The sequence below is a fragment of the Equus asinus genome, chromosome 8 (assembly GCF_041296235.1).
Source record: "Equus asinus isolate D_3611 breed Donkey chromosome 8, EquAss-T2T_v2, whole genome shotgun sequence".
Classification (NCBI taxonomy): domain Eukaryota; kingdom Metazoa; phylum Chordata; class Mammalia; order Perissodactyla; family Equidae; genus Equus; species Equus asinus.
In genome coordinates this window covers 52432153-52446834 of record NC_091797.1, presented here as the reverse complement: position 1 = coordinate 52446834, position 14682 = coordinate 52432153, and the positions used below count along the sequence as shown (strand labels likewise).

General features: G+C 36.8%; 1 protein-coding gene across 2 annotated transcripts in view; it reads right to left on the bottom strand.

Moving 5' to 3' along the window:
• NUP153 (nucleoporin 153) overlaps positions 1-14682 on the bottom strand; it is a 70565-nt gene that overhangs the window by 20816 nt on the left and 35067 nt on the right. For both annotated transcript variants that reach the window (XM_044773199.2, XM_070515599.1), the window contains 4 exons: positions 6975-7112; positions 6253-6351; positions 5117-5204; positions 549-674 (listed from right to left, as the gene is read on the bottom strand). In XM_044773199.2, coding sequence (XP_044629134.1) covers positions 549-674; positions 5117-5204; positions 6253-6351; positions 6975-7112 — 451 coding nt within the window. The remainder of the gene's footprint in view (positions 1-548; positions 675-5116; positions 5205-6252; positions 6352-6974; positions 7113-14682) is intronic.

Genomic DNA, 14682 nt, shown 5'->3' with positions numbered 1-14682 from the left:
TTCAAACCGAAAGTTATTCCTATTTCAGGACTTCTATTCATCACCTTCAAATTGTTACCCAATAAGCATTCAAATCTTGTTTCATTTCCAGTGAGTACTGCCCTGTATGTATATATGTTACAATCAGCAAATGTTTTCTTTTCACTTGGCCTTGTTATGTATATACCACAACTGGGGAATAATTCGAGAAGGCAGCAGTTCAATGTTCTCATCAGAGAAAGACTGTCCAGGTATATCTTCAGATTTATTTACTTTTATTCCATATTGGCCTATCTCTATTAGCAGGCAATTCATTTTCTCCTTCTATACCTGCCTCTTAGAGATTTCATTTTAGTTTGGAGTCCTTGAATTCTAAAGAGACAAGTGGAATTTTTAAGACATTTCCCCTAAAATAATTACATCTGACTATGTCTACATTCAACAGTCAATCTCCTATCAAACTAGTTGCAATTTTTAAAAGCCTACAGTATAACAAAAATGACATTAAAATGAGACCATGAGTTTGTAATTAAGATTTTAGATTATCTCAAAGGCAGCTGTTCTCTTACCAGGGTTTTTCAGAACATCTAGGACACTTCCTTCTTTCAGGGTCTTTGCAGGTCTAAAAGGGCCCTCACAAACTTCATCTGGCTTCTTCTTACAGATTGTACTGTTCGCTGCAGTGATATCTTGAGCTGTAATTTTTTTAATTGTAAAAGATATTATGCCAAGAAAAGTGCTGGACTTGAGTTAAATGTACTAGAAAGATCTTTCAAAGCCAATCTGGATCGACTTCTAAAACATCATGAATTCAAAGAAAATGAACAAATGACAAAGTACAGGGTTAATTTGCCATTATAAAGACATAAAAATACTATTTCCCATACTGTACATCTCTCTGCTCCAAAAGGACAAAAAATATAATCTGGACTCGTCACACAGTGAATTTTTCACTGGTAATCAAGAAAATCAAATGAACATTGGAGAGGATATGCCAATTTCATCAAGTTCATATACTGCATGAAACAGGTGTTTGATTAAACAGCAATTTATGATACTGACCAAAAAAACCTTAAAAATATTCAACTGAGCCAGATATTTCATTTCTAGAAATTCATTCTGTGATTAAAAATATCCTTCAGTTATAATTTTGAAAACCTGGATGATAAGGGGCTGGTTACAGAAATTACAGAAGGCTGACATGATAGAACACTATGCAGCCACAAAAATCATTTTTAGAAGCATAGTTATGGGAAATCGGAGGTTAGAGAATCCAGAAGATTTTTGAATATCTACATCTAAAGAATAATGGTGGCTGCTAGTGATTATTTACTGCTTTTACTTTTTATATCTTCTAAACTTCCTAAGATGAACACATCCTTATTACTTAAAATAAGAGATCTATATTTTGAGTATGATAATGGTTTTGTGCTTATATTTTTAAGGGGGAAAGTCTCTGTTTACAGATGAAACATGTTTGGGATTGTTTCAAAATAACCTGAAAGGTGTGTTTATGTGGGTGTGTGGCAGGGGGAAGGAAGAAAGGAGAGAGGGAGAAACAAGATTGGTCATAAAATGGTAAATGTTGAAGCTCAGTTAAGAGTATATGGGGATTCAGTCTACTATTCTACTTCTGAAAATGTCTGAAATTTTCTATGATAAAATATAAATAACCAGGTTTTTTCCTTAAATATTTGACAATGTAAAAGTAGCGGGTGAAGTAGTTCTAAAAAAATCTACCTACTGCTATAACACACCATAAAGAAAAATTAATTCAAAATGGATCAACAACCTAAACAGAAGAACTAAAATCATAAACTCTTAGAAGAAAACCTAGGAGGTATATTGTCATGACCATGGATTTGGCAATGGAGTCTTAGAGACGACACTAAAAGCACAAGTAAAGAAAAAAACTGAACTTCACCAAAATTAAAAGCCTTTGTGCATATAAACACTTTATTAGGGGGCTGACCCCATGGCCAAGTGGTTAAGTTTGTGTACTCCACTTTGGCAACCCAGGGTTTGCCAGCTTGGATCCTGGGCATGGACCTATGGACCCGCTCATCAAGCCATGCTGTGGTGGCATCCCACAAACAAGAACTAGAATGACCTACAACTAGCATATACAACTATGTACTGGGACTTTGGGGAGGGGGGAAAAAAAAAGAGGAAGATTGGCAACAGATGTTAGTTCAGGGCCAATGTTCCTCACCAAAAAGTATACTTTAAAAAAATAAATAAAAATAAAGACATTATTAAGAAAGTGAAAAGATGATTTACTGAATGGGAGAAAATATTTTCAAATCATATATCTGATAAGGATCTAGTATATAAAAGTGCTTTTATCTCACAACAAAAAGACAAACCAATTTCAAAATGGGCAAAAGACTTTTAAACAGACATTTCTCCCAAGAAGACATATAAAGGGCCAACAAGCACATGAAAAAATGTTCAACGCTATTAGTCATTAGGGAAATGCACATCAAAAGCACAACAAAGTATCATTTCATACCCACCAGAATGGCTATAATCAAAGGACAGAAAATAATAAGCATGGTGAGAATGTGGAGAAATTAGAACTCTCATACACTGCTGGTGGGAAGGCGAAAGGAGCCAGCTACTGAGAAAAACAATTTTGTACTTCCTCAAAAAGTTAAATACATAACTACCATTTGATCCATCAACTCCATTTCTAGGTCTAGGTACATACTCCAAAGGGTTAAAACTACTATTCAAAGAAATACAAGTACATGCATAGTTGTAATAGCACTATTCACAACAGCCAAAAGGTGGAAAACAGCCCAAACGTCCATCAGTGGATGAATAGATAAATTATGATATATTCACACAATGGAATATCATTCAGCCATAAAAAGAATGAAGTACTGATACATACTACAACACGGATGAACGCTGAAAACAGTATGTGAAAGAAGCCAGATGCAAAAAGTCATAGTGTATGATTCCAGAATAGGTAAAAACAAAGAAACAGAACACAGATTGGTGGCTGCCAGGAGTTGGGGGAAAGGGAAAATGGGGAGCAACTATTTTATGGGTACAGGTTTCCTTTGGGGAGTGATAAAAATGTTTTGGAACTAGATAGAGGTGGTGGTTGCACAACACTGTGAATGCGCTAAACACCACTGACCGTTCCCTTTAAAATGATTTTATCTTATGTCAATTTCACCTCAATAACAAACATATGCAAAAAACGAAACACCATATCTACCCTCTTATAACTGTCAAAACAAAGAAAACATATGCTTTTATCACTTTATCCCATTCTGTCTTCCTTTGTAATCAAAATTAAATTGCTTTTAGTAATTTAAGTTAAATTTTAAGGATTCCTTGAAGTGTACTCAAAGAGATGGAAAAAGAAAATAATGGAAAAAGAGGTTCCTGTCACAAAGTAATTAATCATGACTTTCACATTTTCAATGAGCTTTTTTTTCCTTCTTTCTTTTTCTTTTGGTGAGGAAGATTGGTCCTGAATTAACATCTGTTGCCAACCTTCCTCTTTTTGCTTGAGGAAGACTATGGCTGAGCTAACATCTGTGCCAGTCTTCCTCTCTTTTGTATGTGGGACACCACCACAGCATGGCTTGATGAGAGGTGTGTAGGTCTGCGCCTGGGATCTGAACCCACAAATCCTGGGTGCCAAGTGGAGCATGTGAACCGAACCACTACACCACCGGCCAGCCCCTCCATCAGCTTTTTAATGACAGAGGTGGTGAGAATCAGAGGTGTCAACATAAGAACAGTTCTCACAATTCAATATGCCACTCATAATAAACTCTCAAAATCTAGGTAATTTCCCCAGATGTAATGAAACACAAAAGTTGTTTTAACAAATTGTTGCTCATTCAGTTAGGATTGGTAAAAACTGGAAAGAATTTTAACACCTTTCCTCACAACTAGGCATGAAAATAGTAATTTGAATAGGGTTTTCCTCCTGAGCTCAAAAAAGAAAAAAAATCTTGTGGTAAGAAGTACACCTGAAATGTGCTTGTTACTTTCTCAAGGCTATTTATTCAATAAAAATTAGGATTGCAAACATATCAGTCAAATTCTTATTTTGCGCCACTCTCATAATCTATGCTCTTATCTTCCCGATTACCCAAAGCCAAAGATCTCTCTAGCTTCTATGTCCCGACTCTCTGATTTATTTCTTAATCTATCTTTTGAGGGAGGATCTAGTTTATAAAAACTCTGAAACTCAGCAAATAGCCAAAGAAACATTTCTGGATAGGGCAAGAGCCCCTTAACTGATGTCCCAGCCTATAATATCCGACTCTCAACCACACCCTCACTCAACACATTGCTGTGACTCCACAATACCCATCTCACCCCCATATAAAGATCATTCAATGTTTTCCTACTACACTCAGATTAAAATCCAACTCTTTAGCATAGCAGTCAAGAATTTTCAGGATTTAAAGCTACGTCTCAACCTCATGACAAATTATTCGCAATTTTCAAACTATGTCATGTCCTCTTGTTCTCTTTCATTTGCTGTTTTTTCTTGGATAAAATGCCCTCGTTCCAAAATTCTTGACCTGACTAACTCAGCCCAGATGATTCTCCATTTCTCAAACACTTGAAAGAAAACCACCACTATCACAACAAAATCCTATGATTTAATTAACTGAGTACTCAATTTCTTTCCCTCAGTTACGCCCATTTCTTGAGTTTAGAAATTACATATCATGATCTGCAGGGGTCAGCATAACGCTTAACCATAAAAATGCTTGTGAACTGAAGAGTAAACCTAGAGATGGAATCCATAGCAATTACAAGGTAGACAACCCTTGGATTTCTTACAATGAGATTTCATTAATAATAAACTGTCACTTTATCTTGACTCATCAAAGGCAGTGGATAAATTTGCTGTTGTGACTATCCCTCTCACAACCAAATGGTAACATTTACACTTAGGGAGCCAAATATATCCGAAGAAAATTACTAAAAAGCATTGTCAAAAGGCTGATTCTAGCTTCTATTTGCTTTTCCGAGCTAAGTTCATTCAAACGAAAGAAAGCATTTACAAGACCTGCCAAAGGTGAAAGAAAGAATTTGAAATACTATTTACTGTATGCAACTATTTTTATGTTGACATTGGTGAGAAATTTTTACTTACCTGAACTACTTGTAATTGGTTCTGAAATACTAGTAGAGCCAGAAAGTTCAGTTGTTTTTGCAACAGGCACACTAAATGTAAATCCAATCTGTAAAGAGAAACAGTATCCTTTAACCGTCAATTTCGTTTTAAACAAATATCAAATATAGAGTATTTTTAAATTCCAAGTAAAAAAAACATTGAATTTCATGCATTCTAAGATTCGTAGTTTTTCATATTTTACAATCTCTAAAATTGGGACGCTTCTTATAATGAATGGTGTGTCATAGTTTAACAGCAGCATTTTTAATTTCTTAAGCATTGTTTTCCGTCAGAACAGTACATAAAATAACGTGTTTCTAATGCCTAGTTCTCGGTTTCTAAATGCCATTTTCCAATAAAAAGTATGAAACTTTTTGGACAACAGACAGATTTCAGGTATGAGGCAAGGAAATTACACAATGATCTAGAATATCTAGTTCTGACAGAAAACAAGGACAGAGTGAAAAATGGAAGGCAAAATGTTAAAATGATACACATGCCAAATAAGGGTGGGGCAACTTAAACATTAAACTTATGTATTATTCTTCCCTCAAAATAGTTACTTCGTAATTATAAAACAAATATACATTATGGGACATAAAAAATTCAAAACTTTTCTAGATTAAAGGCAATTCAAGAGACATGCTAACTAAATGCAATATGATTTAGTTGATTAGGTCTTAATCTTAATCAAATCTAGGACCAAGAGAAACAAAACAGCAATTAAAGGACAGTCTGGAGCTGATGGGGAAATCTGAATATGGATTATGTTATCATTATATCATGTTAAATTTGGGGGGTATGATAACTGTACTGTGGGTATGCAAAGGAATGTCCTTTTTCTTAGGGAATACATGGAAAAGTATTAAGGGTATCAAGATGTTTGCATCTCAACTTTCTAATAGTACATGAGAAAATGTGTATGTGTGTACGTATATATGCAGTGAAAAATATATAGGTGTTTACTCATCCAAGTTTTCTGTACATTGAAATTTTTTCATAAGTCTGAAGAAAACTAGTGGGACTTCTTACCACCAAGGGCATCATGGATTTGATAAAACTACAGTATGCCTTTGAAACCAATAAACATGAAATATTCCTTGATTGCTACTTACAGATGATGGAGGTAGTACATCTGCCTCAGTAGATTTTACAATTGGAGATGAAAATCTAAACATGGGACTGCCAGTGCTGTTTGGAGAGGTCATTTGTACCTGGTTTTCCAAATTATTAAAGAAATGAAACAGAACATTTCAGAAAAAGAAACTGACATTAAAATTGACCTTAAGCAAATTAATTATTCCAAAGAAGCCAAAAGCAATTTTTTTCCCTTTCAGATTTAAAAATCACTTTTTAACTTCTGAAAAATATTTAACAGCAACTGCTATAAAATCTAGCTTCCTCCTGGAAGAGAAGTATACATTATCTTAGAGGTGAGTATTTGCCTACTATAAAATATGCTCAGGAAAAATAAAAGCCAGGAAGAAAGCAAAAAAATTTCAGGAGCAGATTAAAGATGTTAATCCTACCTGAGAAACAAAAACATAAATCCATTCTTAACCAAAAAAGGTAGCTTAATGGAAACAGTGTTTAATAACAAACTTACAATCATCTCTTTCTCTAACATATTGCATAAGAATTGAAGAACACTTCTATTATAATGTATCCCTTATAATGTAAATTTTAAAAAAAAGCAAAACACAATTTCCATTTTTCTCTTCTTACTCTGTTATTAACTTCCATAGTGAAAATTAATCACTGCTTTAAATAGATAATACATTTTTAAAAATAAAGAATAAGAACAAAAATCACCTCTATTTGTACAATGGTTCTATACCTTGTTTGTTAATGACTGCGAAGGACTAATGGGTGATGGAGAGGAGGTTGTGATCACCGAGGAACTAAAACTGAAGGTAGGTAGTGAAGAACTGGTGATGGGTAGAGAGATTTTCGGCAATACTGGTACTTCCATTTCCTACAACACGACACAAATTTTATAATGATGTAGTCCATTTTTCATGTCATTCTTTTATCTATACTTATTTTCAAATAGAACTGATATAGCTACAGGTAAATTTAAAATAGGGAGAAGGTAGCACCATGCAGTGTTAACAAGGCGGGCTCTTGAATCAAAAGAACTAAACAAGATTTGAATCCCAGCTGTGCTACCAGCCAGCCATGTGACTTTGTGAACCTAAGCGCCCTGACTACCAATCTCCTAAATGGTGAAAATGAGAAAAAATTTAATACACCATAGTTTGGGTATTAATACGAAACAAAGTTATATACGGTCTTGGCACGTAAAATAAGCACTTAATAAACTTCAGTACTGATGAATCTGGAGAACTGCCTTGCTTTTTAACTCAACACAGCAAAGACCACTCCAAGTCTCAAATGACCCAGATTAAGAGTAAACACAAAGAGTTTGCTTCTGCTAATGGTGGAGTAACTCGTATCTGACCAATGCTGTGACCGGCAACAATGCTAAACTTAAATACATAAAAAACAACCATCTGAAAACAATGGGAAGCAACCAAAAGCAAGCAGAAACTGGAGGGGGAGAAGATACTTAGAAGAAGAGAAGGATACTGAGTAAGCTTCTTGTTCTCTTTCAACTGGTGCCACTGGATGGGTGAAATTCAGAGAGGAAACTGCAATTTGTTGGTTAAGGAATCAGAGGACAGACTAGGGAACCACAGCAGCTAGAAAATGAGGGAAGACGCAAGAATGAAGAGCTCCAGAAGGGGAGCCCAACGTCTGCATATAAACTGTTCAAATCTCTGGCAGACCTGTAAACGACATGTGTGTAAAGCAGAGACTAAAGAGCCAACTAAGACTAAAGCGTTTCAGCTGCCACCGACAAAGGAGAAAGAGTTCAGATACGTTCACTGCCAGCTCTCACAAACTGAGTACTTCAAATGCATGCAGTTTATCTCATGCTCAGTAAAGCCAACTCCCACCCTCAAAAAACGCAAAATAAACATGCTTTCAAATAAAACCAGTCTAAGAGTATCTATTGCCATAAATCTGCTCGACAAGTTCTTCCGGGTGAAGGGAAATGGCAGCACGTGGGAACTAAGATTTCTGGAAGAAATGGACACTTTTAACTCCCATCTCTCAACAATTTAATAGACTAACCAGACACACCCCCACCCCCAAGAAAAAATTTCAGCAAGAACAAAGGTCTAAGAAACACTATCAATCATCTTATCTAACTGACATCTACAGAACACTATTCTTCAAAACTGCAGAACATACATTCCCCAAGGTTCATCAGGTAGACCACATGCTGGGCTATAAAACATGTCTCCATACATTTCAAAACATGAACATCATAATTAAACACATTTCTAAATAATCCATGGATCATATAAGAAATCAAACAGGAAATTAACAAAAAACAAAAAGCACTACTATAAATCTTCTAGAAGAAAACAGGAGAACTGTTTTGCAGCCTGGGGATGGGCAAAGGTTTCTCAGGACACAAAGAACAGTAAAAATAATGGGGGGACAAAAGATAAATTCAAACTTCATAAGATTTAGAACAACTGCTGATCAAAAGATTCTGTTAAGAAAATGAATTGGCAAGCCAGATTGGGAGAAAATATTTCTAAGATATGTATATGACAAAGTACTTGGGTTAAGAATTTATAAAGAGCTCCTGTAACAACTCAATAATAAGACAACCCAATTTTTAAAAGAGCAAAAGATCCGAACAGACACCTCACAAAGGAAGATACACTAATGGCCTTTAAGCTCATAAAGAAGAACACAACATTATCAGCCATCAGTGAAATATAAATTAAAATTATGAGATATTTGGGGCTGGCCCAGTGGTGTAGTGGTTAAGTTTGCATGCTCTGCTTTGGAGGTTTGGGGTTCGTGGGTTGGGATCCCAAGTGCAGACCTACATATCACTCATCAAGCCATGCTGCGGTGGCATCCCACATACAAAATGGAGGCAGACTGGCAGAGATATGAGCTCAGCCACAATCTTCCTCAAGCAAAAAGGAGGAAGACTGGCAACAGATGTTAGTTCAGGGCCAATCTTCCTCACCAAAAAAACAAACAACAACAAAATTTACACAATACCATCACACAAAGCAGAATGGCTAAAATTAAAAAGATGACAATCAACTACTGGTAAGGATGTGGAGTAGTAGAAAAGCTGTTGGTGGCAGTGTGAAATGTTACAATCACTTTGGGGAAAACAATGTGGCAGTTGCTTAAAAAGTTAAACATGGGGCCAGCGCAGTGGCATAGTGGTCAGGTTCACATACTCTGCTTTGGTGGCCCAAGGTTCACAGGTTCGGATCCCAGGAATGGACCTACACACTGCTCATAAAGCTATGCTTGATGAATCAGGGACAATCTTCCTCAAGTAAAAAGGGGAGGACTGGCAAAAGATGTTAGCTCAGGGCCAATCTTCCTCACCAAAAAAAAAAGTTGAACACATACCAAACAACCTCACACCTCCACTTCCACGTATTCACTTCAAGAGAAATAAACGTGTACAAAAAGGTACAAGAATAAGAATGTTTACAGCAGCTTTATTCATAATAGCTAGGCACAAAAGAAAAACTATATTGATACGAAGTTCCAGAACAAGCAAAACCAATATATGGTGGAAAAAATGAGAATACTGATTGCCCCCAGGGTAGCAGGTAATGACTACTGACTAAGAAGGAGCATAAGTAAACTTTCTGGAGTCACAGAAATGTCTGACACCTTCATAGGAGTCTGCATTACACAGGTATAAACATTTGTCAAATTCATCAAATGGTATACCTAAGACTTTTACATTTTACTATATGTACATCTTCACTAAGTTAAAAAACAATAAATATTTAACTCTAGTTCATGCTATGTAAGCTAAAGAATCTGAGGGTGAAGTGTACTGATGTCTTCAACTTACACTGAATGCACCTGAAAAATAGTAAGATGGCTATTTATCGGACAAAGCAAACAACAAAAAATTAGAACCTAATCTTCCTCAGCACCATCACCAACAACAAAACATACATAGTCCCTGCCCCTAGGGAACTGGCTACACCTGTTGGGTCACAAAAATGCCAACTATTAGGGAAAAAAAAAAAAAAGATGCATTTGGCTATTTCTGTAGGGAAATGTCTTCCCATCTCCAACCCTTAGCCTTATTTTCTCGCCTTTAAACCCTTACAACACCTGGACACATCAAATGAATAACCTATATCTCATGCTAACTCATTAAGCTATATACGTGGCCATAATGGTTCCTTATTTTATTAACCTGAACTGACTCTAAATTTGATTCCTATTCACCAAAATTTTAACTTAGTTCATCAGAAGCAGGTCCCAAATTTGGGAGAAAGAAAGTCGGAAATTCTTACCAGATGCTTACAGACACCTCAAGCTGAACACAAAAATCATCAAATATGTGACTTACTATATAATACCTTTATAATACCCTTCACATGAGGTAGTTACTACTGTTGTAGATGAGGAAACAGAGGCAGGGAGATATATGGCCTAATTTCATACTGCTATTAAATGGCAGACATCCTACAGACACACACTCAATATATTTATTCTTCTTATCCTCATTTTACAGATGAAGGTGATGTACAAAGAGGTTAATTTGACCAAGGTCACTCATAGCTAGTAAGTGGCAGGATGACCTGACATGACAATATCAAGCAATTAAATCTCCCCAAACTCAGTCTTATTATATACTGCTTATATATTCTCTATCAATGAGCTTTTTCATTATAAAACCCAGACTGATATCACAGTAGAGGCAAAATGCCAATATGTTTAGTGACTGACACACGATCTTCACAAATTCTGGAATCTAAGATAAGGTGAAAGCTAAAACACGCTCTTATTACCTCATATTGCGAAATGGGTTATTTTCAACATAGTTCTAGTAACCTAATGTTTAGTGAACCAAAATGCACCAATCCCTGTTAAGCTGCAACAGTATCTGAAACTAGCATAATTTGTTTACATTCAATTAAAAATAAAACTTCTTCCATTTGACCTTTCCTGAAAGCCTTCATTAAAATACCTACAAAAATGAATCTTCTATTACTAAAAAGTCTCATTAACTGTAACAATTAAGAAACAACCACGGCAACATATTTGACATCTGAAACAAAAAAAACAGCACTGGATAGTAATTAAGTAAGGAAGTATCTATCCTAATCTATTAGATAAAAAACACAGTGTAGGTAGAAAATTTGGAGCAGCCAACTATTAGTACCTCTTTCCTCAGAAATGTGGAGACTATAACCCCAGTGTGGAACAGAGCTAGGGACAGGAGTCGGGTGAGGCATCTTGGGATGTCAAATTGGCAGTTGGCAGTTGGCTGGAATGAAGAGAGGGGGCCCAGAGAAGGGGGGAGTTGATAAAGAGGTCTCAGGGGTTAGATTTTCATAAAGCTCCACAGTTAGCATACCAGGTAATAAGAACAAAAGTAAATAAATTTTTAACCCCTCCCTGCAAAAGTCTCAATACATCAAAGTCATACTAAATATATATCTGCAAGACAGCTAAAACTGAGCTACAGATATCAACTAAAGATCTGAGAAACTCTATCTTTAAAAATCCAAACCAAAGTGACATAAGCAAAATTCACAAACTTGTCTTCTGGCAAACACCAAACCAAGCGAATGTTTTCCTCATACAAGGATAAACTTTAAAAAAGTAGGGTCATGAATTTTACTGAGAAATATAAAAGCTTGTCTAAAGAAAAAGCTCATGCTACAGTAATCAGATACTAATCTCCTTATGTATACAAAGTAAGCCAAATCTTTTTCGAAAATTTATTTTCTTATTGAGGTAACACTGATTTATACATTATACAAATTTCAGGTGTATGTCCTTGTATTTAGACTTCTGTATAGACTACACCACGTTCACCACCTAAAGTCTAGCTGCCATCCGTCACCATACAAATGTGCCCCTTTTTCCTTCCCCTCATCTCCCTCCCTTCTGGTAACCACTATCCATTCTCTGTAAATATGTTTGTTTCTTTGTTTTTATCTTCCACATATGAGTGAAATCATATGGCATTTGGCTTTCTCTGACTTATTTTGCTTGACATAATACCCTCAAAGTCCATCCATATTGTTGCAAATGGCAAGATTTCATCTTTTCTTTATAGCTGAGTAGTATTCCATTGTATGTATGTACCACATCTTTACCTGTTCATCCATCAATGGACATTTAGGTTGTTTCCAAGTCTTGGCTACTGTGAGCAATGCTGCAATGAACATAGGGGTGTGCGCACATATCTTTTTAAATTAGTGTTCTTGTATCCTTCGGATAAACACCCAGAACTGGAATAACTGGATCATACGGTACCTCCATTTTTAATTTTTTGAGGAATCCCCATACTGTTTTCCACAGTGGCTGTACCAATTTACCTTCTCACCAGCAGTGTACGAGGGTTCCCTTTTCTCTACATCCTCTCCAACGCTTATTTCTTGTCTTTTTAACTATAGCCATTCTGACGGGCGTGAGATGGTATCTTATTGTGGTTTTGATCTACATTTCCCTAAAAATTAGTGATGCTGAACATCTTTTCATGTGCCTGTTGGCCATCTGTATATCTTCTTTGGAAAAATGTCTGTTCAGATCCTCTGCCTTTTTGTGTGTGTGTGTGTGTGCAAGGAAGATCAGACCTGAGCTAACATTCATGCCGATCTTCCTCAACTTTGTACACGGGATGCCTCCACAGCACGGCTGGCCAGTGGAGTAGGTCTGCATCTGGGATCTGAAGCCACTAACCTGGGCCCCCAAAGTGGAGTGCATGGAACTTTAACTACTTGGCCATGGGGCTGGCCTCCCATGGGTTTTTTTTTTTGCTGAGGAAGATTCCCCCTGAGCTAACATCCATTGCCAATCTTCCTCTTTCCTTTTATGTGAGCCACCACCACAGCATGGCCACTAACAGACAAGTGGTATAGGTCTGCAGCTGGGATGCAAACCCAGGCCACTGAAGTGGAGTGGGCCAAACTTAACCACTACGCCACCGGGGCTGGGCCCCAGGCCCATTTTTCAATCAAGTTTCTGTTGTTGAGCTGCACAAGTTCTTTATATATTTTTGACTATTAACCCTTTATGAGTTATATGATTTGCAAATATCTTCGACTGGTAGGGTTGCGTTTTCATTTTGTTGATGGCTTCCTTGGCTGTGCAGCAGCTGTTTAATTTGATGTAGTCCCATTTGTTTATTTTTTCTTTTGTTTCCCTTGCCTGAGGAGACACATTCAAAAAGATACTGCTAAGACTGAGGTCAAAGAGCGTACTGCCCATGTTTTCTTCTAGGGGTTTTATGGCTTCAGCTCTTACATTCAAGTCTTTAACCAACATCAAGTGCACTAACATTCACATTTTAGGCATCCCAAAAAGAGAGAAATAAAGGGACAGAGAATTTATCTGAAGAAATAACAGCTTGATGTTTGTCCCAGAGTGCCTTAAACTGTCCTCCTCCTGTTTAATTCTTTTTTCTTTGTTCTGTTCAGCTTTGGTGATTTCCTCTACTCTGTCATCCAGATTGCTGACCCATTCTTCTGTGTTATCTACTCTGCTGCTGATTCCCTCTAGTGAAAGTTTCATTTCAGTCATTGTATTTCACAGCTCTGATTGGTTCTTTTTTATATTTTCTAATTCTTTGCTGAAGTTCTCACTGTGCTCATCTAGTCTCTTGAGTTCAGTGAGCATCCTTATGACCAATGCTTTGTACTCTTTATCAGGTAGATTGTTCATCTCTGTTTTGTTTAGTTTTTTTCTAAGGATTTGTCCTGTTCTTTTATTTGGGACACATTCCTCTGTCTCAGATTGCCTACCTCTCTGTGCTTATTTCTATGCATTTGGTAGATCCACTACATCTCCTGATCTTGGAAATGTAGCATTATGTAGGAGATGTCTTATGGGGCCCAGCAGTGTGCTCTCCTCTCATCACCTGTACCAAATGCTCGAGGGATGTCCCCTGTATGGCCTGTGTGTGCCCTTCTTTTGTGGCGGGGCCACTATTGCTGTGGGCAGCATGGCTGTGGTTAGCTTGCTCTTGGACAGCACACTGTATCTCTGCCTCTTCCACTTCTCTCTGTGTTGTCCCTTTTTACAGAGGTTCTTTTCACTGAGTTTCCAGATCTCAGAGAAAATTAATCCACATGTAGTTGTAGGTCTGTTGTGTCCAATGGAGGAGGTGAGCTCAGGGTCCTTCTATGCCACCAGCTTCCAAAAACTCCCATTTCTTAAATGTAACTAATCTCGTCTACGTAAAGAGCTTTAATGACAAAAGAAAAGTGATTTGCTTAGAAAACTGCAAACTTTTAAATACTGTATGATCAATGGCATTCAAGACTTTAGTTTTCTTTCAAGATGGTAGAATACATTAATACAGTCCCTCCCTTCACAACAGTCCAACAGAGCAACAAGTAGAACCTAAGGGAAAGACAGCCTCACCACTAGTAACTGAGTCAAGTCCCCTAGCCTAATCTCAAATATCAGGACAAGGCAGGCTATATGGGAGAAAACTCAAATGCTGAAGTCTGCTT